We start from the raw sequence: 26,110 nt of genomic DNA on the forward strand, positions 1-26,110 counted from the left end.
GTATGAAATGTGCTTGGTCATATGATTTAAACCTTTGCTTCAGAACTTGTTCCAAAACATGATGCCAGATGACTGAAGCGGAGCTGATCCTTCAGCTCACTGAACTCACTGAGGAGTGACTCCTTCTGCAGGTTGAACTGAATACCAAGGAAAGAGAAGCATAGATATGACTTTTCAAATAACTCTTAAATGACAGGGACATATTCAGTCAAAATAATACATTATGATAAATTTACTGTTGAATACAGAAGCATAGATTTGTTTGTGTGACAAGGAAACCAAAGAAACTTGGAAATCTATATAAAATCATTTCCTCTTCAGTTAAAAAAATTATCAAATGCTACAAGAAAATTTCTAGTATTTTACTGACTTTTGCTGTGTTTAGTGTTTAATATAGAAAAAAAGATTGATTTTGTGGCATTATCAATATTCAACAACAAATCCAGAACTAGTTCCAGCCCTGCTTTAAAATCGCCATGACTGATAAAAACACCAGACTAACTCACCCTTGTTGCGTATTTATAAAACTGCTCTGCTTCCTCTTCTCTGCCAGACTGACAACAAAAGATTCATGACATGGTTAGTTCAGGTTCCTGTGGCCTGCCTCCTAAAATCCAGCTGCACACAGTGAAAAGAGTCCCAATTCACTGGCTACATTCCTGAAGTGCTGCAGGACACAAAGGTGTGTCCGTCATTGGACATTGTGGTTAAACTGAATTTGCTTCTCCTCCACAACTGAAGCGGACGAATCTCACTGAAAAATAACAGGGTCGTGTGACTGGTGAGCAAAGGATCGTGGGATACTAGGGACCGAAGGATACAGCGGCTGTGTGTCCTGTGTTTGGGTAAAGGACACTACATTTCTTGGTGACAGTTTTTGGGATTCTTCATCAGGGGAAAGTGTCGGCCCATTGAGTCATATCCTGTATTTAAATATAGATTTCAAGGGAGGTTTTCAGAGCCTCATCATCACTCACCCTGAGGCAGATCAGAGACAGGTAAGCCCACACCTCTGCGTTGTGGTTATTCAAATGGTTGGCCTCAGTCAAAGCTTTCTCAGCTATACACAGCTCCTCCAGCTACACAGACAGACACACAAAAACAAATACAAAGACACAACCCAGGCTCACTTCCTTACAAACTCAATTAAAACACAGTGGCTCCGAACAACTCCACAGCTGTCTTTACAGGAAACTTATTGGCTAACTATACAGTAAATCAAAGAGTAACCTGGGCTTTGCTCAGATTAAATTAGGACAGCGCTTTAAACAGATGATGAAATCACTGCATTTGCACAGCATTTCTGGTGAAGATATATCTCCAACATCAACTGCCTGTATCGCTGTAATGTCACAAGATACAATGTGGAAATAAGGCTGCTTCTTTGGAGCCTTTAAATCCAGCATTGAGCTGGATTTAAGCAGTTAGAGTTTAGGTAGTGTTTTTACCCGGTAACAGGCGGTGCCCAGGCCCAGCCAGGTCAGGCAGGATGGAGACTCCTCACAAGCTTGAAGGTAGACAACTCTGGCTTGCTCAAACTGAAAGTTACCAATGAGAGATTAAGTTACACTAGTTAGTGGCTTCAACAGTATGTTTTACAGTTATAATGATGATCTTTAACTTGAGAATAGCTGTTGCTGCTTGGTGTCTACAGCACAATGCTCTTTCTTTTCTCCTTGTTCCACAAGATTCAATAGCGGGTCCTGTCTCGTTCACAGCTTACATTAACAATATAACATCCTATATAACAAACTGTAGCACTCCTCTTTATGCAGGTGATACAGTTCTGTATTGCTCTGTCAACACTGCATATTCAGCCACTGAAAGAGTATAAATATCTTGATATCCAATTGGAAAAAAGTTAAGCTTAAATTTCACTTTAACACACTTGTCAGCAAGCCGGTGACAGTTATTCTATTCATCAACCTTAAACTATTCTGCTTTGAATGTAACAAGAAAATTGGTTTGTTTTGTTATTATTTATTTGTGTGTGTATTTATTGTGTTTTAACTGTACTGAAAGTGTGACCTTTGAGATTTAAATAAAGGTTGCATGAACTAGTGAATTATGACACACTCGCATAGTTATACACATTCACATATAGCAATACAATAGCAACTTGATCATTACTGATCAAGTTGCAAGATGTGTGGGAGTGCCTCCTGTGGCTGGTTGATTCTAAGAACTGGTGAAATTTGTGGTCTTTCCTGGTAAAATCTCCTCCTCTGACTCATGAGCAGACACAGTACATCAGCAAACTATCTGACCAATCAGACAGCAATGGAGCTTGTCTCAATATCTGACCTTCTGCTGCTGGAGGTAGATGGATCCCAGGCGGAGGAGGACAAGGTGAGAGTCTGATGGCTGCTGCAGTGAGTTCAGGCTCCGCTCATAGCTCTCCTGGGCATCACTGAAGGCCCCCCGCAGGTAGTGACAGTGACCATTCAGAGCCCACACATCCGCATCCTGCCCACACGATGCACAACACTTCTCAGTTCTTGGTTCAGAAGAGATGCTCGTTTAATCAGGTTTATTGGTGCTCACTTTGCCACTGCTGTGTTCTCACATCGCATTAATAAAACAACTAAACCAAACTAAAAAGATGGTTCATTGACGTAAACTGGCTCCCCCACATCCACTGAAGAGAATAATTCAAAAAGTGCGTTTCATAAATGAACCACAGTCAGTGAAGAACACATGTCTAACTTCACCAATGGGCCTTTGAGAAGGACTCACTGCCTCAGATAAACTCGTGTTCGCTCTCAGTGTTAATCATTTCAACACATCTTCCTCAATTGGTCTTCTGTGTTTAACATGCTCTGACACAGCTCAGCATTCATATGAAAAGCTGAACAGAAGTTTCTGTCTTTTTCCACTGAACTCATTAAAGTTTCAGTAGCAGAACTTTGGAGAAGTTATGAAATTTGAATCATTTCACTTTGCATGTAGAACTAACTATGACAGGACTCTAATTTATGGCTTTGGTCAAAATAAGTAACAGTCACCGAGGCTCATGTTTACTATAGTACATAAGCTTTTCCTCAAACTAAACTGTGGGACAAAAATGATTATCAGGAGGGAAAGTATAACATGACCATAATATAATTGAACTACTTAGAAAATGTCCAAGCTTGGGAACAAATGTTTCCTTGACCAGCTTCACCCACTTGCCATATTTCAAACATAATTTCAAAGGAACACAGAGGATTCTTCCCATACACATTGATACAGCACTTAAAGGCAATAAGAATGTACTGTTAGACTACTAACTATAATGTTAGTGCAGAAACTAGAACATTTATGACTTACATCCTCTGTAAAGGTTAGGCACAGATTGCTAGATATTTTATCTTAAAATCTGTAACATTTTGAAATAATTCCAGTATTCTATTCATCTGTATGGAGGAATGTGGTTAAAAACAAATACCACATAGCCAAACATCCATAATCTGCTAATGAGATATATTAATCCTGTTTGTCAGTTTTCACTTCTCCACTTGATCATGCCAGTGCTGATTAACTTCATAATTTCAGTGACATAATATATTCAAAGTCATGTCTTCAGGCCAGTCAATTATATTTTTGCTGTATATAAAAAACAATGAGGTGAAAGAAGTTCATCAATCAAAAACTAAATGTGAATCTTTGCTGCAGTTTAAACATGTGACAACTTATGACTGCAGACTTAAACAGCTCAGACTAACAGAGCAGTACAGACACAGTGAACCATTCATGTCATATTTTCCACCAAGTCTTGTGTCAGTGTTGCAGCCAGTAGTTAGCATGTGAATACCTGTTCATTGTGAAACAACGCCTCGCTGAGGATCTCGGTGGCACTGCAATAGTCAGCTCTGAGCAGCTGCAACTGGGCCAGATGAAGAAGGTAGGAGACACTGCGACCACCGTCTGAGCACAGCAGCTCCTGGGACAGAGCACGCTCCGCCATCTGATGACAGCAAAACAGTGACTGCTGACAACTGTTAGCAACCACAACATGGACATGTATTGTTTCATTTTTGTTTAAATTTAACTGCTGACAATTTGAGTTTTAAGATTTAGACTTTCAAGGTAGAAACTGTCAATTTTAGCATGACAATATAGATAAAATAGAACTTGTGGAGATTCTCCCTGTTGCTATGTTCAAAAATCTTCTGACAACTGAGATTTGAGAGACCAAATTCTTTTCTTTCACAATGTGTTTTGACTTTCTGAAAACAGATTTATATAATATGTGGCTTTTCCACAGCCAGCTGACATTTTGCAAATGCCGGAGTATCAATGGTCGACATAAATCGCTTTGGCCATAACACATTAACCTGAGGGTCACAAAATGACGCTAAAATGATACTGCACTTTGTAGGTTGTTTTCATTAATATTTGACCAGTGTGGATCCAGCTGGCTGACCAGCCACTGAGTGTGTTTCTACCTGCAGGGCAACGTTCTGCAGCAGGAACTGAACCGTCTCTGTATAAATAGTGGAAGAGAGTTTAGCTGCAGCTGATCTGGAGCTGACACTCTGTGCTGGAGGCTCTTCTTGTGCCCCTGAGTCCTGGTCTCCACAGTCTGGGTCTAGGAGAAAATGATGGTAACACAGTCAGGGAACACTGGCTGCTCCAGGAACCCATATCTGCTACAGGCCTTCAGGCTGAGGTGACTTATTTTTAAGTCTTATTTTTATTGATTCTTCCCAACGTCGACGCATCTAATGCATGTTTTGTATATTTTCTTCTACTGTGCAATAGTATTAAGTATTTATTTATTTATTATTATTATTATTATTAATCTGAAGGCAGCATACATTATGTACTCTTGTGGCAGCAGTATTCTCATACTCTTTGTATATAATGTACATATACATAGCTGATTGTCTATTCCATTATTATTATATTATTCTGTATACCTTTTTTATTGACTCTTTTGGTCTTCCCATGTCTATCTTTTATTGTTTGCTGCATGTAACAATTTAATTTCCCTGGTGTGGGATGAATAAAGTTTTTTTTATCTTATCTTATAGAGTGACACTACCTTCTGATTGCATGTGAGACTATGGTGTATATCAACATTTTTATTTACATGTTGATATGTTGATATGATACATCAAAGATTTGCTCAGAATAACACTGCAGATCCATTAGAACAAATGCCAACTGCAACCAGAAACACGAGATACAAACTAAACCCTAAATGGCCCTTTCTCAGTCACCACTGGCACAGACACAACGCCAGAGTTGCCTCTAGCATTTCTGCTTTTCTCTGCAAGAATAGCATTTATGTCTGCCTCCTAGTTGCCCCTCATGACGCGGGAAAACACGTCATTACATACGGATGAGGAGACGGCACACTTGTTTCCGGCTGCTTTTACTGCAATTGCATCCCACCTTGCTTGGCAGTGAGAGACGGACATGCAGACGTGGCCATCTCCTCTTCTTCAGGCTGGTGTTTCTCTTTTTTAAAATTCTCCTCCTTGACTTTCTTCTCCTCCTCCCTCTGTGTTTGCTTCTTTGCTTCGTTTGCCCTCAGCTGCCTTCTGGCCTCCAGAAATGCCCTCTCAGCCAGGATGGATTCATTCCGGCTCTCATGGAGTAAACCTGTAAAGCAGGCCCAGAAATGTGAAATGAGACTATACATTTTCCAGCATGCAACTCTCCTGCCTTACTGCTCAGGGTAAATTCGGGCCAGAGTTTGTGAGAGCTAATGTAAATGTTATTTGACCAAAGTAGCTAAATGTGGATAATTTGTGCTGATCACTAACAACTTTGATATTTGCCATTTGTGAGTACCTGATTTTCGTTATCAGGTTGTTGTTTTTTTCTGTTTTCCTCTTTAAGCTGTAAAGAAAACCCTCTGAAACAGTGTTTTTAAGATTAAAACACTGTACTGAAATTAAACTAATGAATTTAAAGTTTTTAAAAACGTACACATACACCATATCAATGGAAGTGTCTCAGGAAGCCTCTGTCATATTAGAGGTATACAACACTGGCAGATATCTAATATTTCACAAAAGACCATTTGGATTCGCAGCCTGTCAGTCACTGAGTAGGAACACAGACTTTCATCTCACCCAGCAGCGTCCAGGCCACCACACTGGTCGGGTCTAGGCTGGCGGCTCGCTCCAGGAAGGTCTGGGCCTCCTCATAACGCTCAAACATGGCTTCCAAGACCCCACACATCATCAGACTGGAGAAACAAGAGGATACAGACACACAGGACTTCCCACTACACAGACAGTTGTGGGACATTATGTTAAGTTTGTGTTTTTAGTGAGAATTTCTAACCTGGGTTGGTGTGCCTGCTGGATGGACACAGCATCATGGAAACACTCTTTAGCCTTCATTAAGTCTGCAGTCAGCATGTAGAGGCTTCCCCACTCAAACTTGAAGGAGGGCTCATTGGGGTGCCTCACCACCAGCTGCAGGAAAAAAAAATCATCGGCCACTTTCGATATTTTATTAGCCAGTGTGTGTCATTATCTGCATACTGTAGAGATTACAATTAATTACTGTTCCGACATGACTGGTGGCCACCTGATGCAACAAACAGAGAAAAACACTGATAGGGATAACAGACAAACGAACCAATAAATCAGTCATAGGCATGCATTTTGATTTATAATGTAGTTTTACGTATATAAATCAGTCTAGTTGTGACTAAAAGGCGAGCTCTTTTCATTTATTTTGTGTGAAGTATTAAGAAAGGCAAGCGTGTTATTTTACCTCTTGGTAGTACTGAACAGCCTGCTGATAATCCCCAGTAAGCCGAGCCTCCCTGGCAAACTGTCTGAGCTGAGAGGAACTCAACTGGATCTCATCCGGGGAGTCATCATCGACGTCTTCTGAATAAATCTGTTGAAGAGAGGATGAAAATAAACATACATATGCAGTACATAGATATGTATGTGTGTGTGTGTGTGTGTGTGTGTTACCTTGTTGAGAGCTATGTGCATCTCATCCACCAGGTAAACATAAAGCTTGCTGACAAAAGCCTGTAGCTCCTGAGGGTTGGTGAATGGCTCTGTGCGCTGCATTGTGTCACGTACAATCCTCACCACTGCATGCTAAACCACAAACACACACACACACTTATGGAGTCAAATAGTGAGAGGTAAGCAAACATCACCCGGAGAAAAACCCAATGGGCTACAAATCCTCTCCAAAAAGCTACTTTCAGGTTCCTGCAAGTTTAATCCATCCACCAGGGATGTGTGCGGTTGTTCTGACCTTCATCTGTTCCTTGAAGGTGAAGTATCTCCCTGAGACATTTAGTGCTCCCATAAGTTGAACCTTCACTTGCTCCTGGCTGGAGTCTTCTGACAGCTTGCATCTTGTTCCAAACAATTCCTTATACTGCTCCGAAACATGCGTCACCACGTTGCCTACCTGGCTGTGGAAGTCCAGCACTGCCTGCAGGAGCACACATCCATTAAGATAATTCAATAAATAATTCAGTAAGTAAGCAACTCTCCTCAGAAGTGATGTTCATTTTCTGTGTGTGTGCATGTTCTGTGTACGCACGTCTATAAAAATGTATATAGTGTATTGTGTCTTTGTTTTACTTTCTCTGCTCTGCTGGGGCCTGCTGGAAGTGGAGGTCTGGGTGGGATCAACTCCTTCACCCTGCAGGAAATGGAGACACATCTCAGAACATTCTCACTCATTTGTGTTCCACAGTCAGTCACAAACCCAAGAGGCAAAGACCAAATGTAATAGACAGTAATAATAGTTAAAATGGCATTCATTTTCAATTTAATAACCAGTTAACTTCAGAAGTGAACATTTTCTGATAACTTACATGTTCTGATCGTCCAGGCCAACAATCTAGCAAGACAGTGTAACCAACAGAACCAGGTCAAACTCACTGACAACAGGACGTAGAGGATTTATATAACACTTAACCTTCTGACCAGTTCCTCTGGAGATGTTATGGGTACGAGCGGTTTCTCCAAGGATATCTCAATGATAATGTAAGTTCTGGCCTCCACATACATCTGTCATTAACAGGAATGAGGTGTTAATAGGCTGACTTCCCAAGACTTCCCAAAATATTGCATAACAGCAAGCATGTAAACTGGAGATTGTTTGTGACTGCACTAATAGTGAACTAAACACTGTGTGGAGTTGTGTTGCTGTTTAGTGGAAGCTTACATTTCCCTCTGTATTGCCGTGCGGCAGCTCAGTTTCGGACAGGCTGTCAGCTGCGCTGTCGGGTGCAGGCATCCTGCTCTGATTACCAGGTTGCTGACATAAAGAACACAGGCTACATTAGGATCTGACCTTCACAAATACAAATTGAGACTTCCAAGGCTACAGTTTGGTGAAATTAGAAAACTAAAAACTGGAATGTTTTTAGTGTTGAAATCCTGGTGAAACAATTGTTTCAGAGGTAAAAAGAATCAACCACTGGGTTTGGCTCAGGTTGAAAAGTTTTCAAAAACATTTAAGGACTTGTTTTACAGTATATGTTTTATCTGATTTTCCAAACCCCTGGAAATTCTGTTTAGTAAACTGCCAAGTAAAAATGAATCTCCCCTGACAGCCAGGATCTTGCTGACCTTTTTGGCTACCTCCTTGGAATCCTTGGCTCCCTTGTTGCTTCCATCCATGTTCTTCCCTGTTTTAGCCCTGTGGGAGCCTGCAGCTGAGCCAGCACGAGCTTTGACCAGGTTGGCTGCAGCCTTGGCCTGCTCCTTTAACACACTGACACTCCGCTTGGCCTTTCAGTACAAGATCAATGACAAACTCACTTTAAAAAGGGTTAACGTTACACACTGTGGGACCAGCATGAGGCTTATTTTGTAGACTATCTTAAGTGAAGTCTTAATTAATGTATTACACATGATGGTCTTTGGACTGGACATACAATTTTGTCAGACTCTGGTTACAAAGCCAAAAACATTTGTGTACAGATTAATTCCCGGTACTCATCATACAACGTGTGATCCAGTAAATACACAGATCCAAAACTATTAATAATGTAAATCAACAAAAATGGAAGCAACTGAATAATGTGTGTATTTCTATGACCTTTTTCAGCAATTCAGCCTTGGAGAAGGGCTGAACGCTGTATGCTCCTCGGATGCGGCTGACTCCAGGATATAGCAGCCGCCCCATGTCCACAAACGCCACACCATGGAAGGGGATCTCTGGGTTCTCCTCAGCAAGCTATACACACAAACGCACACACACACAAACTCATGAAATCAAACAGTCATGTTTCCATCACTTCAGAGGACATCACATGGACTGGAGAATTATCCCAATCATAACCACCACTACTTGCCAAAACCTAACCCTTAACCTAACCTTAACCCAAGCCTTTACCCTAAAATTTAACGATTTACATTATAGGCACACACACACACACACACACTAACACACACACACACTAACACACACACACACAAAGTGGGAAGGGATTAATCACAATAGCTTTGGTTAAACTTAAAAGCCTGAAAAGACTGTGGATGTTGCCCCCTATTTCTTACACTGTGTTCAGGCTAGAGATAAAACTTCAGGGTCGATACAGTACAGAGAGGAGACTTGAAAATACATCCTATCCTTTGATAACAAAGCCATCTCACCAGTTTGGTTTCTGCCTTTGCCAGCGGAGCCAATGACCTCATAATCTCCACCGGCCAGAGTCTGCTCTCAGTGATCCTCTGCCGCAGCCTGAAATTGGAGTCAACACTGATACACATATTTTCACGTTTTTCTGTATCTCTATCTCTCTGATGTTGATCTTATTTATTTTCTCTTTTTTTTTTGTTTTGCTCTACCTTTGTTTTGCTATAATCCAAAATAATTATTTGCTACTGCTGAGACAAGTTTTCTTCACTGAGATTAGATTTTTAATTTAAGAGTTAATCCTATTAACTTCAGTTACAGTTACACAAATCACAGAATTCCAGGTTCATTACATGACGCTGAGGAAAAGTCAATAAAAAGATCAAACAACTTTTCCGAGACTTCCTGATTTCCTTTCCACTTGGCCTGAAATGCATTGAATAAGATTTCAAGCACACTCTGCTGTAAACCTGAAATGTGGTTCTTTTGTAGAAAAGTCCAGACATAGAGTGGGGTGTGTGTGAAGCTGACCTGGTAATTCCTCCTTCATCCAGGAAGCAGCACATTTCTGTGTCCCAGCTCACCCTGCTCTTCATGGTCTCTGCCTCATTGCGAAACTCCTGGTCCTGTAGGAACATTTAGACCTTCAGCTCTGTAACTGTCCATGTAACTGAGCTATTTTTTCCAGGGTCTTCTACAGTATCATATATGCTACAAAGGGCAAATTGATTTACCTACTTTTAATGTTTTTAAGGCACCTTTAAGTCACTAAACTTGACAACTAAGCTTTATGCAGTTTACCAACACATCAAATTGCATGATGTGTTTGGAAATGAAACTGGTGTTTTCCTTAAAATTTGTCTCTCAAATGAAAAGAATATATATAACATCCCTCATGTCATGCAATTCCAAATATTGACAGTGGGTGACAGCAATGTGCTAAACTGCAAAATCAATGCACCAAGGTATTCTAGCTCATATAACCGACAGCAGAGTCAAGCAGCACTGGCAGCTACCTCTAAGCCGGTCAGCTCGCCATCCTCCTGTTCGATGGATTCTTCCTGGAAAAAGGCAGCAGGCCAGAAGTGGTTTCCCGGGACCAGCAGGGCCTGATGTGGCCTCTTCTTCTGTCTGCCCCTTTCCTCCCTCTGCCCCCCGGCCTTCGTCTGCCCTTCGCAGAACGTCAGCACCTGATCTTTCTGGGAGTCGGAGGAGTAGTACAACCACAGTATTAGAATAATTCACTCTGGATAGATTCACATTTGAGTTGGTCTGAATGAGGCAGCATGAGTTTTCTGTTTCACTCTGATTGAACAATTACCTTTGTAACTCACAATCTTACATCACAAAGGCCTAAAATGACCCTACACTTTTTTCTTGGAGGGTTACATTAGAGTGTCACATGACTGCCATCGGTTCTGTTCAGTGAAATAACAAAGACGCTACATGAAAAGCACTAACACTCACCTCTGCAGTAAGAGGGACCTCCAGGACAGCAGTGTATGTGCAGGGTGCAGGACCAGACAGCATCCATGACTCTGGGACCGAGTAGGCTGTCTCCATGGTTACCCTCAGCAGGTTGGAGGCTGAGAGTTCAGCCTCAGACAGCACTGGATCCGACACACTGACACAGACATCCAGGGTCGACTGCTAAAGGGGTTCAAATCGTGAGGCACGTTCATATATGTTTAAAAACAGTACTGAGCCCTCCTCTGATACACAATAAAGTTTCAATCAACAACAACACAATAAAGTTTCAATCAACAACAAGTTTTTTAAAAACAATCCATTTTAGTAATGTAGGTATACTTGACATAATGTCAAAAGCGTATCTCATGAATTTCAGTCATTGGTATGTTGCCAAACCCTCATGGCAGGATGACGCTTTGATCAGTTGCATGGTTTGATACCTTTGAAAAGTGAGAATGGAACTGTGAAGTGGGACCTGAAAACTGGATGAAAATACCGTTTGCTGCTCAATAATGAAATATAGACACAGATTAATGATCAGAGGTGATGGTAATGAATATTAGATTACTTTTTATGGAGTACACACTGAAACACATATCCGGGGTCGACTGCTAAAGGGATTCAAATTGTGAGACACGTTCATATCTGTTTAATTATATTTACTACTAATACCATTTTTTATGTTAAAGGCTGTAAACTGCTCCAGATGTTTCTAACCTGAGGTTCAAAGCGCTTTTCCAAATGCTGGTGGGAAAATGTCGAGTCATTTTACTTTTTGGCCTGAAACTGTCATATATTCAAAGATAAGGACCTCTCGTAATAAAAGTTCATGTTCATCAGCAGTGAGAAAAGTTGAATCGCAGATTTATCTCACAGTGTTGAAACATTTAGTAGGGACATACAAGAATGACTATGACTAAAGGTTTCAGTTCATGTGTATTTTGTTTCTTAAGTGGCCTATTTAACAAGTTCCATCTTCTTATATAATTAAAATGATCCTCATCTTGTGCTTTATCAGCTTTTGGTTGTGTTTCCTGTTTTTTTTTTTTAAATACTAACAAGTCATCTCATTTCAGTTCCTGTCCTCACGTGTCTCCCACTGCATGGATCATCCGCACCTCCCTATTACTCATCTGGTCCCACCTGGTCTTGCTATCAGTCTTGCTGTCAACCTCATATATACTATATACTCTCCTGGTTTGCCAGTTCCCCTGCCAGATTGTCTTTGTTCATCCTTGTTGTGTGTTCATTGCTAACCAGCATTTTTTCTAGTGTTAGTCTCCATGGTTTTAAATTCGCTATGCTCTCTGCTTTTTTTGATTTTTGCCTACTCCCTGCCTGGATTTGTTATTATGTTTAAGAATGATTACCTTTGTATGACTGCCTGGGTTTCTAGTAAAGGCCTTGTCTTTTGAACTTTACCTTGCATCCAGAGTCCTTCTCTGCATCTGAGTCTTTGATCTGCCCAGAAACATCACACAAAACGTGAGTACGTTTCAATCGCATTGTTGAATCAAAAAGGTGAGACAAAGAATTTGAAAAAAAGCGCAAAATCCTCAAAAACATCATATATCATTGACAACTAAAGAGATTTGCAACTCACTAATCAAACAATTTTGCAAACAACCACTCATCAGTACTACTGGCTGCATTTTTCTCTTCCTGCTTTGGACATGAATCCTCATCCATGTAGCGCTTGTGCTGAACAGTTTCTACTGTGCATCTGTATTGATGGCTTAGTATTTCTAATGATGAGGAAAAAATGTCAAAGGTTTTTATCACTAAAAATCTGTAAGGAGGTTCTGGAGTTGTTGCAGCTTTCTGTACCACCTTTATCAGGAATACACAATGCATTTGTGTAATACAGATTTAGTAGAGGCAGAAAAGCTGAGTAAAATGAGTTGCTGTAACAGTATTGATTTTTTCTCAACAGGCTGACAGAAAAACACATCCCAGCGGTTACACCATTTACCATGATTCAAGTATGTAAACATCATTTATGTGCAATGTTATTCGTGTAAATATTATTTACAGAATAACATACACTGTGAACTATGACAACAGGTAACTAAAATTCAATTGATAAGTGAATCCGTTTTACTTCCCAAGTAAGGAGAGTATGAAAGTCATTAAAATTTAGTATCAGCACATCTCATTAGTGAGTAATTGAAGGCTGGACAATGATCTTTTCTAACTGCACTTATGCACTTGTGTAAATTGCAAAAATACAGAGGATGTGACCTTTGTGTTCATAGTAGCTATGACTCTGCCTCTACCAGTAACTGAGTGGTATTATTGTTGAGACATTAAACAACCAACCTTGCTGCTGGAGGACTGAAACTCTTTGGCTGGGGAGCTGGTCACTGGATTCAGTGGGACTGTGGACGAGAAGTTGCACTGACCTGAAGACAGAAGAGAAAATCATTCCAGCAGTTAAAGTCCTGCCCTGAAAGGAAACATAAAGCAACTTACAGTTGGGGAAATAAACCAGTTTGCTTAATTATAATATGAAAATACATTATTTCTAACAGGAGCAGCTCTACCTTGTAGCAGCGGCAGCAGGTCGACCACAGCTTGACCCAGCACTGCTGTCTTTGCCTCAGTTTTCTTCTCCTCAGGCAGGACCTCCATCACCATCACTGACCGCAATAGAACCATTCACGTTAAACAGTGCTGTGAAAACTGAGGGTTGTGCAACCAGCATGAACACTCTAGACCTTCCTGTGTTTTTTCATTCGGCAGCAAGCAACTATCACAAATGTTATTACAATGATTCGTTTCGGTTTAAGCTGCAGTTACGTATCTGCACAGAATAAGTCTTGGATGGTTGACAAACATAAAAACTATGCTATGGTCAAAATTTCTGTCATGTGACAAGAAAACTGAAGCACAATCTGGTGATTTTAGAGGTTGAAGGCTATTGTCACAGTTAAGACAGTTCTTCTGAAATGTAATATAATTGCAAATTTCTTGTAGCTGGCTTGTTTTGGCAGTGGGTTCTCAATGAGCGAAGTGCCACATACACTCATCTTAGTAAAAGCATGATCCAAATTTGAACTCACACACTGCTGGTTGGGAGAGGTTGTAGGCCAGCAATCTGAAACATTTTCAGTGTATAGAGTGTTCTGCATTATAAATTATATAGCATCAGCATGTTTAAGCGCCTAAATCTTCCCATTTGCCATGTTCCCGTCCTGTCTGTAGAGTGCCATTTCCTGTTTTTGTATCATGCAGACTTAACCAGCTACGTTTAATGTGGCTATCAAGGAGATACTTGCTTCTTTCAAGGAGATTTGAAAGAAGAGACGGAGTGAAACTAAATGTTAAGAAACCTCAGTGTCAGATTCTGGCTAGCTCAGCTGTCAGTTATGTCAGACATCAGGAGGCAGATGTTTCAATCTCAGCTTACATATGATCGGTTTATGGGCAATGCTACTGAGAGCCTGAGCATCACTGGGGCAGTGGAAGCTGCAGGTAAAGTCATAGTCAACACGCTGCTCCACAGGGTTGATCTGCTTCTTATCTGACTCTCCCAACACCTTTCCATCCAATTCAACCTGCAGAAAACTCTGGAAGCTGTCTGCCTTTTTTCCACGCTGAAAAGAGAAGAAACAGAATATGTAACAAGAGGTGGATACTGTAGTGCCATTGACACACCTTCTCAAGCTCAGCTATTCTTCTAGTGCTGTCAGAGTTTTCATTCGCCCCTGATCCTGATCATTTATTTCCAGTACTGAGCAGTCCTCTGATGTTTATGTCAAAAGACAAGATAAAGTTTTTTTGTTATTAAAAAACAATCAATTTATTAATGTACGTATACTTGACATAATGTCAAATGTGTATCCCATGAATTTCAGTCATTGGTATGTTGCCAAACCCTCATGGCAGGATGATGCTTTGATCAGTTGCATGGTTTGATGCCTCTGAAAAGTGAGAATGGAACTGTGAAGTGGGACCTGAAAACTTGATGAAAATACTGTTTGCTGCTCAATAATAAAATATAGACACAGATTAATGATTAATGGTGATGGTAATGAATATTAGATGACATTTTTTTTTACATTTAATAGAGTATTTTGCATTAAAGGTGAATACTTGGTCCCCACTTGTGAATTTAATGATGCAATGAATACTAATACTACCACTTGTGCAAACAGGGGGAGGTAAAACAACAACTGAGTAACATCAGCAAACTAATTTCTTCATTTTCTTAGACAAGCGCATAAGCGTAATGTACAGCTCTAACTATAACGTGCTATACTAGCTATATTGTGTCTTATCCTTTACATGACCCATCTCCATGGGATTATTGAGACACATCAATCAACAACAAACCAAAAATACAAGCAGCCCATTTGTTATCCGACCATACATACAAAAATAGATTTAAATAAATATATATAGAGTCTGACATGAATACAAAAACAGTGAAACATAACACAAACATAAACAAATTAGGCCTGCACTTGTGTACCAATTCATATCGGTTAGCAAACACACTGTAAACTGTAAGATTTAGTTTATTATTACATAGTATCATCTATCATCCACTTAACCTAAAATTAAATTAAAAGTCGGGCATTTATTTCAAAATAAGTACCAATGGTTGTTAAGTAATATCTGAGCCATTTACTGTAAAAGTGAAGAGTCGGTCTTGCTACATAATTACTAGCTCAAAACTGAACCACTGGATACAGATCACTGAAATTCAACATCATTGGCTAACCAACAATAAATGAGCAGTCCTTAGTTTGAGTGATGTCTAGAGTTTTAACATGGCTTTCACAGCAAACCTGCTTCAAACTATACTTTGGTGACAGTCAGAGACAGATGCTGGGTTAATGGTGACAGGTAAAATGCACATTCATGAAGAACCTTTAGGCACATTTCTGTTGCTTTCGCCGTTGGTAACGTCATTTCAGTTAACGTTAGCTGACTAGTTAGCATGTGTTAGCAAGTTTATCACTTTAGTTACACAAACTAACGTTGAATGAGCTTACCAGGTTATTTCCACGGATGACAGCTATTTTTATAGCCAACTGTTTTCCTGCACTGCTCTCAGGTGTCTCCATCGTGTTTGTAGTCAAACGATAGACGAACGTTGGCTAGACTTTTGAGAAAGTGATTGCTTGCTTGTTAAATACGCTATACGAGTCCCGTTTCCATGGCAACACGGCTACATTCGGTGGTGAGTTCAAGTAAAATCTGAAATGTCGGACGTTGGATTGACAGCGGCAACAATAACTCAAAAACGATTAAGAAAAGGCTTTTCAGATCACCTTAAAGAAAAAAAATCAATGGGTAAAAGGTCACCATACTCCCAGCAGTGAAACAAAGCAACAAATAGAAAAACATAATGCAGTATTTCTGCTTTGATTGTTGTTAAACAGTGAAAGTTGTTCAGCTACACAGACAGCTTTTCACTACAGCAGGGAGATGTTTCTGTAATTTTGGCTTTTCATGTTGTAACAAACAGATGTTGGTCTTACTGATTTCACCTTTTTTCACCAAATGCATAGCAGCATTTCTCCTGCTACTGTTCTCAGGGAAATTAGATTTTGCCTCTGTAGTGGCGTCATTGTGGCGCCAGGGGTCGCTGCTCTCAAAGGAAACTGCACTGATGGTGCAACACTTCATAATTTACAGCAAATATAAACACAGTCCTTTCCTGAAAATTTTGAGGCACATTTAGTTCAAATGAAGTGGGTGGGGCATCTTTGGAAGAAAGTGATTCCCTGTACTTTTGAGCAAGTTGACTGAAAGTGAAAAGCTTCAGCATACTGTCTTGCTTACTACCGGTAGCCTATATTCAAGGTTTATCAGTCAAGCTCTCAATACCCTCTATATTCACCACCACAGGTTATGCTGAGTAACAGAACTTCCTTTAATAGATAAGAACACATTTGGAAAGATCCTGTCAAATTATTTATGCTTTACGCAATTCATCAAGTAATGTTAATAGTTTTGAGCAAAATAGCCTTTCATAATTTTAGAAGAAGAAGAAGATAATATGTCACTAGCTTTATTTCAAAGACTGTGACTAAATAAAATGCTTTTGGCTTTATTGACAAAGGTTTTCCCTAATAACATGTTTAACATGTGGTCGATTCTATTGTTCATTGACAAGACAGAAAAATATACTTTTACTCATATATCTTTCCAGTGATGGCAAAAGCACTCAGATCTTTGACTTCAGTTAAAATAACAATACAGTACAACAGTGTAGAAATACTCTGTTGCAGGTAAAAGTATTAGCACCAAAATATACTTAGGTACCAGAAGTAAAATAACTTTAGGAATAATCTAAAATAGAATTGCATTACAATTATTGATACATTAATGTGTAAGCATCACTTTATTGTTGCAGCTAGTAAAGGTGGGGCTCATTTGAACTACTTTATATAGTGCTGGATAGATTAATCAATAATAATACATCATAATTATTTTTTTTATTAATTAGTGAATTCCTCCATTGTGAGATTAATAAAGTCTTAAATTATTTTTGTTGACATTATATTTTGTATTAATAATCTGAATTTGCAATGTAAGTAGTAGCCTAATTAAAGCTGTCAAATAAATGTAGTGGAGTAAAAAGTACAATATTAGCCTATGAAGAGTAGTGGAGTAGAATAATACAGTTGCAGAAAATAGAAGTTGAGATTGTTTTAACCATCGAAAACGGCCTCCGCGACACAGGGGGCGCTCCAACCCAGAGTCAGTTGCCGTTTACTTGTTGTGCTCCATGCCTAAACGGCTCAGCTAATTACTTCCGGGAGTTTTATTATCAATGATTTTGTCACTTTTGTGAGATTAAAACACTACTCTGGTGTTTGTCTTTTGTTGTTGTCCAAAATGTCGTACAACTACGTGGTAACAGCCCAGAAACCTACGGCAGTCAACGCCTGCATTACAGGTAAATATCCGCTGTTTTTGCAGTTGTGCGGTAATGAAACATTTGCCACCTGCGTGCTAGCTGAGCTCCCGCGCTGCAAGTAAAGTCCTCCAGACGGGCCTGTAGCTACCGCTAGCCTTTGTTTTGCTAAACCAGTCCTAGACAAGGCATACTGATCTCTATGCGAGTTATAGCACACACGTCTCTTACCTGTTAATGTCATGTCTGTTCTAATGCACATACCCAACGCAATACGGACCCCTTTTTTTTGCCTCTAACGTTAGCCGCTGTCGTGCCTAGTTTAGTCAATCCGGATCAAAATGTTTCGTCTTGCTGACAAACATGATCATATCACTCCACAGCTATTGCAAACTGTCTGCAGCATGCCGACAGATTTTGGCTATCTGCGTTCTGACAAATATTTTCCTCCCATGTAAAATCTGGTGTCGTCGTTCGATGTAATATGGGCCACAGGACACGTAAATATACTCATGCTAACGACACTTAGGTGGTGTAATTGAATCATCTAACAGCCCATGGGCTATGTGTTGCTCAGTCCTACCCCATGAACGTTAAATGCATTTTACTGCTTAGAATTTGAGTACATAGAAATGACCGTTTTAACTTAAGTGTTAACCTTCCGTTTCCATTTCCTATTCCTGTATTAAACACATTTCCGTTTAGTAGTAATAACATGATCATAAATAGGGCAAGGTTTGAATCCTCTCTATCTGTTCACACATCTCTATGAAAATGCTTCTCTGCCAGCTCTCTTTCTAGGTCATATCATACTGTAGTGATGTAGGTTAAATCTGAAATGTCTACAGATGGACAACACTATTCTTGATTGAATGTTTACATAATTTCACTCAATCAATAACATGTTCAAGGAATAATAATTGCTACAAATGAACCATTAATCAAAATGTTATTGCAATATGGCAAAGTGCAATATTCAAACTGCATGAGCTGACATTTTTTGATAAAAGTAAAATGTGTCGTATATCTGTCACAATCTGCCATTATAAATGCAGCGTTGTGATACTACAGAGGATCCCTCTGCCTACAAATCATATGTATGCCTATAATCAATGTGATGCCTTAAATTTACATTTTTTGTTTGACCTGCTGTCAAAAAACACAGACTGTGAGTCTACACATTTATGATTACAGGAAAATGTCTGTGGGTTTCACTTAATAAATGGCTGATGATTGATTAATTAATCAATATGATTTTCTGTTGACCAACTGGTTGATTCAGTGATAATGTGATACAAGTTACTATGTGATACTAATATGTGATAGGAGATTTATTCGAGATAGACTGAGTAAATTGTGTTCATAACCAATGCAAAATCCGTAGAGAAAGTAGTTATTAGTTGCTGCCACAGTCTAAATATCTTTGAAATGTGACAATAATCATGCCCTAAATATCGCCACACTCTCAATAAATATATTTGATCAAGAAAATTGTGATTTTTGATGTTATCAGTGTTGCTCTCCTGCCCCATTGTGGGACACATGTCCACGTATGTCAGTCATTGTTTTCTCAGCTGCTCTCACCTAAACAACAGCGTTATTAACATATTCTAAACATTGGTGCTTCTACAGGTCACTTCACCTCTGCAGAGGACCTCAATCTGCTCATTGCTAAAAACACACGGTTGGAGATCTATGTGGTCACAGCAGAGGGGCTGAGGCCCGTTAAGGAAGTGGGCATGTATGGAAAGATTTCTGTGATGGAGCTCTTCAGGCCAAAGGTACGTGTTGTGGGCTGTTGGAACAACTGGTCAACTAGCCAGTCCCAGTGAAGATTCATATCAGAACCGGAATCAAAATCAGCTTTATTGGCAAAGTATGTGCACACATACGAAGAGTTTTACTTCAGTTTTTTGTTACTCTTGAAGAACAAGAGCAGTTTTCAGGAATATGGATAAAAATTGACATGCAGTTAAAATCAAGCACAACAAAGCTAAACAAAGATTAAATGAACATCTAGCTATATATGAGGTAGGGAAAAAAGTAGATACATGTTTGACTATAGATAGAAAATTAATATAAAGCGCAACAATAAACAACAACATATAATATCTACAAGTTGAATTGTTTGTGTAAATTGTTAAATAGGGTTGCATATGAGATTTTTACAGTATGATAACAATCTGTCACGATATACAGTATTGCACAATTATCATTATCAGTTACAGTGACCCATAAAGGATAAGAAATGTTATGTCCTGAGTGACAGACATGAATCTTATAAAGAGATATAAGTATAGTTACGTAGAGATCTAATCTTTATTTAATTTTTTTTATAACACTAATGCAGTAGTTTTCAATACTGTAGATAAGCAAATGTACAAAGTATGATGACCGTCATTTTTTATAGCTGCAGCCCCAATATTGAAAGGGTAATGTAAGATGTATTTGTGGTTGCACCGTGAACAAGTTTCTTGCCTACTGATATACCCTATGTTCTACATTATACTTAACGCTGCAGTGCGCTGGTCTTTTTTGTTTCTTAGTGATCATTACAAATAGTTTTCAGGTGGAAATTTTACATGTTGGGAAATTGAACATTTTGATTATGCTAGATGTCCTCTCATAGAAGTCTTTAGACTTGGTAGATGTATGTGCCATAATCCCGAATATTGGTGGCTATTATACATTTTGGTGTGGAAAAAAATACGATAATCCTATTCGAGCAGCTGCTGTGGTCTGTATGGTGAATTCATAAACAGATCAAGTCCGTCCCTACTAATTAGGCTGGTGCTGTCAAATCAGGTGGCTGATCAGTACCACTGGCACAGCCTGTTGTGGCGGGCTGGTTTCATTAAATTGGAAGCAGGTCTGTGCATGTTTGGTCTTTGATGACTTTGGTGTCTTTTCTTCGCTTGTTCAGGGTGAGAGCAAAGACCTGCTGTTCATTCTCACATCCAAGTACAACGCCTGCATCCTAGAGTACAAACAGAATGGGGAGAGCATTGACATCATAACTCGTGCCCACGGCAATGTCCAGGTGGGTGAGACAGCACTACAGATATATTCTTGAAATTCACTGTAATGTGATATCTCCTCTAAGCATTAATTTAGGGTAATTACATTTTTTATGGTTTGTTTATATGAAGAACGTTGTGTATTTTGACCTTCTTACAATGCCCTTTGTCACTCTTTATATCAATACCAGACCCTCATTAATGAAACTTAAGTTAGACTGTTTACATTCAGCCAAATGCTGTTCCATAGTCCCATTATGACAGGTGTTATTAGAATATACTGTGATTAAATTGGTAGGACTATTTTATCTAAATATCAGGGTTATTTTCTTGAATAGGATTTATATCAACAAAGTTGTGCAATTCTTAGGTCTCATTTTAAACTATAGAAGCTGACGAAGGGTTTAAAGCTGAGAGTGCATTAAATGTGAGTTTTGTCTGAAGGGTACTCTGGCTCTAAACCTTTCGAAACAAACACTCTTTTGCAGGATCGTATTGGGCGTCCATCAGAGACGGGTATTATCGGAATTGTAGACCCAGAATGCCGTATGATTGGCCTGCGGCTGTATGATGGTTTGTTCAAGGTGATCCCATTGGACCGGGACAACCGTGAACTCAAGGCCTTCAACATCAGACTGGAGGAGCTGCAGGTCATTGATGTTCACTTCCTGTATGGCTGCCAGGCCCCAACCGTCTGCTTCATCTACCAGGTACTGTAGGAGCTGCTGTGCTTGGATGTGGGAACGTGTCTGTGTATAAGAGAAGATGAGACTTTTGCATTTATTGTGTGCATTTTTCAAGCACAATCTCAAGCCCATATTATATTGTTGTGATGTATGTTTGATCGTGAAGTTTAAAGGGCCTCATTTTTTCCTGTAAACAACTGAAAGTTATGTTTAGATTTAGCGGTGCTCACCAAAATGCATTGTTTGTATTGAGGTCTAACAAATATATGAAGTCCATTTTTTAAATAAACATTTGTGAAGATGATTTTTTAAATATTTGAAAACCAGCATTGTTTCCATCCATATTTACAAGCTTGCAGTCGTCTTTTTCCCTGGCTTTGCTGGAAATTGCAGCATATGTTGGTGTATTACTGCCACTTGGATCCGTACTGTTGATCAGTAGAATAGTGTGACACCATCGGTAAAAGTGTGCGCCACCTGCATACAGGTGTTTGCATGTGTGCATCCTCATGAGCGTGCATGTGATAAATAAAACCGGTACCCTCTCATAGCTACTAGAGGTCTAAAACACTACAAGGAACCTTTTCATTTTGTTTATACTTCTGACTTACTGACTTACTTTTTTTTTACATGGTGTTCTGTGTGTTGTAGGACCCTCAAGGACGTCATGTGAAGACCTACGAGGTTTCTCTTAGGGAGAAGGAGTTCAACAAGGGCCCCTGGAAACAGGAAAACGTGGAGGCTGAGGCATCGATGGTCATCCCAGGTAATCACAGCTTATATTGTGTACATTACTGAAATGATAAGTCAGTCAATGAATTATTAAATCAACAGAAAATATAGCACTGAAGTTGTATTTTTATCAGCAGATTCTCACCTGTATTTTAGTGGTATAGTGTTCTGTGTGATTTTTGCTCATTTTTTTAAAATTTACAATAAAGGCCTGATAAAAGGAGTCCTGCCCTTTAGTCAAACAAAAGCAAGCAGTTTTAAAAGTATGGTCCTTTTTTTCATAGGTGGTATGAGTTATGAATTGGTATTGAGTGGAGGCAGTTTAATGATTGAATTAATGAAATGAAAACAAAGGTAATTGATAATGAAAATATTATCATTTGCAGCCCTACTTCAGTGTATACCTGTTTAGAACATAGAAAATGTTCCTACAAATTTAGCACTGACTCTCTTGCCTATGTGCTTGTATTTCAGTCCCAGAGCCATTTGGTGGAGCTATAATCATAGGACAAGAGTCCATCACCTACCACAATGGAGACAAATACTTGGCCATTGCACCACCTACCATCAAGGTAAGGACATCAAATAATAATAATAATAGCTGTTGATAGTGCGCTATTTTTGCTGTCCGTCTCATGCAAAAGAACAATATTGAGATATTTCATCATTCAGTAGTCCAAAGGAGGATAGTTTAACATTGCAGTGGCAGCATATTTTAGTGCAGAGTTCATTTACAGAGTGTATAGTAACACAGCAAGTATATTTTATTTTCTCAGTGTGATAATATTTTTATCTGAGCAATTATTTCTTCCTATCACAATTTGGAGGTAGAATAAATCACAGATATTTAGCCTCATCTTATGTAAAGCATCCAGCTCTGCAGGGAGGACTTTATAGAGGAGAGGAATACAGCTTCATTTAAAACAAAGCATCCTGCTGGCATCATGATACAAGCGTTTGTGTCAGCAGTGAGCATTTTCCTCATATAAATGTGTTGCATATAATTACATCCCAATAAATACAAGCATTTCTTTAATGAGGACCACCAAAATAAAGCTACAAAGTAATGTATAGTCACTTGGAGAGTCAATGTAGTGCAACGCCATAGGTGTCTTTAATTTCAGAAACGCCTAGTAACAGTCATTAGGATCTGACTTTTTTTAATATAAAGTTAAGTTCAGTTTATGTTCAGAGGGTAGGAGAGGCTCCAGCAAAATTAAGTCAAGTTAAATGGAGATTTTGTGAGAAATTAAGTCCCAGATGCATAGCTTTGATATAATGAAGTGAAGTAAAATGGTGTTAGTAAAAGTGTCATCAGAATCTATTATATGAACATATGGGTATTTGGCTACTTTTGGGAGACCCTGAGGTGAACACGTTAGAGTTTATTTGTGATGAATCTTGTGATTGATGTTGAAGTTGCGTTTAAAGACAAGTTAACTGCCATCATTATGACTGCAGCTCCCTGCACACCACTGCTTTTATCAAGATTAAGTTGCAGTCTGTACTGCTCTGCTCATATTTAACAAAGCTCATGGCCCAAAGGGGCTCCTCAACAGCATCCTGCTTCTATAACTAGAGGATGTCTTGCTGCATTTTGGTACCACAGCCTCATACATTTTGAAACGGATGTTTCAGATTGTTCAGATGTAGTAGCTTCTAATTTAGAGGGGCACAGCTTTGTGTTATCTTTATTATAAAAAAAATAAAATCTTTGTCATATTAGAGTTATTGGCAATGCTGATAAGTAACTTATCAATGTGATTTACGTAAGGGTGATTTATTTGTGATTTGTGCTCATATTTCATTCCATATGAGCTCTTTCTGATTCTGAAATTTAGAAAAGAAAATCGTTATGCTACCAAAAAACAAATGTACTACTAAATGCAGTACATGTCAGTGTTGTTGGTCATTGAAATGTCACAATCAGCTGTTGAGCGCTTGTTGTCCTTTCAGTCAACAAAACCTGTGTTGTCTTGGATGCAAATGACTTCAACCAGATAGAATGTTTGGACGCAATTCTAGTTTGGTATTGTTTTAGGTAACAGGCTCTCATAAAAAAAGTGCTTTTTCAATTTCAGTGAAACAGACAAGGTATCTGTACCACATCAGAAGTGAGCCTGGAAATTATTTTTAATATGCAATTAAGCATCCTTCAACTAAGCATCCAGACATGCTCCATTACCTTTTGTTCAGTGTTGTTTAGCTGCACCAAAAGTTGTCCTTACCCAATTATCATAAATGATTAATGCAACAAAATATAGCTTCATGTGTTCATGCGTCATCACATTGTCGTCTCACCGTGGGCTGCAGCTCATATCTGTGTCCTGCTGATCAGCTCTGTCTTTAAAAGCACAACTCACAGTTGTCTTGCAAGCTGTCATGTCTCTGATACAGTACAGTAGCAATGCCCAGCACTGCTCAGCAGATGTTTGACGGAAGAGGCAGTGAAGCATCTGTCGTCGCTGTGTGTTTAAACAAAGCCCCACTCAGAATGAAGTATTATTTCTGACTTTCTTTCACACCTGACGCAACATTAGTATTCAGCTGAAACACACACTCCTCTCAGCAATGTCAAGAAAACACAGAAGGGTATCCTTTGATGTATAACAACATTTTTGGCAGCTAATTAATAAATTGTCACTCTAGAGCACAAAAATGGAAAAACTAATGTGAGACACCGAAGGTTCTGCCTGCATGGAGGTCTGCCCAGTGTGTCTGAGCTTACATAACACTTTTTGGTAGACTGGTCTCTGGTCTGCGCAGTGGTCGCATGAAGCTTGTAAAATCTAACAAGCTAATTACCTGCCAGTCAGTCAGGAGGGACGCGAGAGGTTTGTGGAAAAAAGTTGTTCCAGGGTTTAACAGAAAATGTAAGCGACACCACAGGAGGGAGGATTGTGAAAACAAGTTTTGTAAAGGCTCGATCAAGTGAGAAATTGACTCGGCTTGTACAGTAGTCGACAACAATAACAATACCTTCTGTTTAAGAGTAGAGCAGGCTCAGTCACACTATGTGATTTTAATGCCAATTCCAATCATGGATACTTCTCGAGCCATCTTATCTTGTAGTTATAGTGGAGACAGACTCTCCAGCAGCTCCAGTTTAAAGCTTGCTGTATTTTTTAAAAAATGTTTTCGGTCTGGTTAGGCTCATTTTGTGTGTGGCAGCTCAAGTGTAACCAGGACTGAAAACTGAGAGAGACTCTGACAAGAGTTTTGATGAGGTGGAAAATAAAACACGTGTTACTCCTGTTACACTTTTCTAACCCCCCTAGCTTCACTCTGAGTGGCTCTGCAGTTTTATTTGGGGAACAAATCTTATATAATACTGCACAGTATGCCAACATGCACTGAATTCGTGTACTTATAAACAGAAAACCTAGCCAGGTTCATGTTATCAGCCAATATTAGCTTATCGCACATCTATCGGTATCAGCGTACGTGTCAGCTGATAAGCCAGCACAGAAAAACCAAAGATTTATATTTATATAATGTCCTGCTCAGTACGTATTTTGGTCACAATGCTTTAATCTCAAAATTTAAGGATCCTTATCAGAATATTTGTGTATGTAATCTGCTCATGGAAAAAATATTATAAGGTGTCATCAGATTTTTTAAAACTTAATTATCAAAATAATCCGCATCAGACATCCAGTGTAAATCAGGCCCTAATAACAAGTATTGTACAAACTTCTTCAACATTAACACCCCTGTGTGTCGCATTACATTTGTAATCGTCTCTCAAATTGTAGTTTCTCAAACATGCA

General features: G+C 39.2%; 2 protein-coding genes across 2 annotated transcripts in view; one reads left to right on the forward strand and one right to left on the reverse strand.

The window, feature by feature from the left end:
* Window positions 1–26: 26 nt before the first annotated feature.
* On the reverse strand, window positions 27–16,106 carry cfap70 (cilia and flagella associated protein 70). The gene is given in 26 exon segments (XM_041935933.1): window positions 27–137; window positions 507–554; window positions 978–1,079; window positions 1,449–1,538; window positions 2,305–2,466; window positions 3,794–3,946; window positions 4,428–4,570; window positions 5,380–5,589; window positions 6,066–6,181; window positions 6,280–6,413; window positions 6,718–6,846; window positions 6,927–7,058; window positions 7,222–7,404; window positions 7,557–7,617; window positions 7,897–7,988; window positions 8,146–8,238; window positions 8,553–8,714; window positions 9,025–9,162; window positions 9,582–9,669; window positions 10,096–10,190; window positions 10,581–10,763; window positions 11,032–11,214; window positions 13,276–13,436; window positions 13,578–13,673; window positions 14,444–14,630; window positions 16,035–16,106. Coding segments are annotated over 26 exon segments (3,324 nt in total).
* Window positions 16,107–17,791: 1,685 nt separating this feature from the next.
* ddb1 (damage-specific DNA binding protein 1) overlaps window positions 17,792–26,110 on the forward strand; it is a 42,773-nt gene continuing 34,454 nt past the window's right edge. The window contains exons 1-6 of the mRNA XM_041935921.1: window positions 17,792–17,947; window positions 19,538–19,686; window positions 20,829–20,945; window positions 21,411–21,632; window positions 22,260–22,374; window positions 22,815–22,912. Of these exons, the coding sequence (XP_041791855.1) occupies window positions 17,887–17,947; window positions 19,538–19,686; window positions 20,829–20,945; window positions 21,411–21,632; window positions 22,260–22,374; window positions 22,815–22,912 (762 nt within the window). The 5' untranslated portion in view covers window positions 17,792–17,886. The remainder of the gene's footprint in view (window positions 17,948–19,537; window positions 19,687–20,828; window positions 20,946–21,410; window positions 21,633–22,259; window positions 22,375–22,814; window positions 22,913–26,110) is intronic.

Source organism: Chelmon rostratus, chromosome 1 (genome assembly GCF_017976325.1).
Source record: "Chelmon rostratus isolate fCheRos1 chromosome 1, fCheRos1.pri, whole genome shotgun sequence".
Classification (NCBI taxonomy): domain Eukaryota; kingdom Metazoa; phylum Chordata; class Actinopteri; order Chaetodontiformes; family Chaetodontidae; genus Chelmon; species Chelmon rostratus.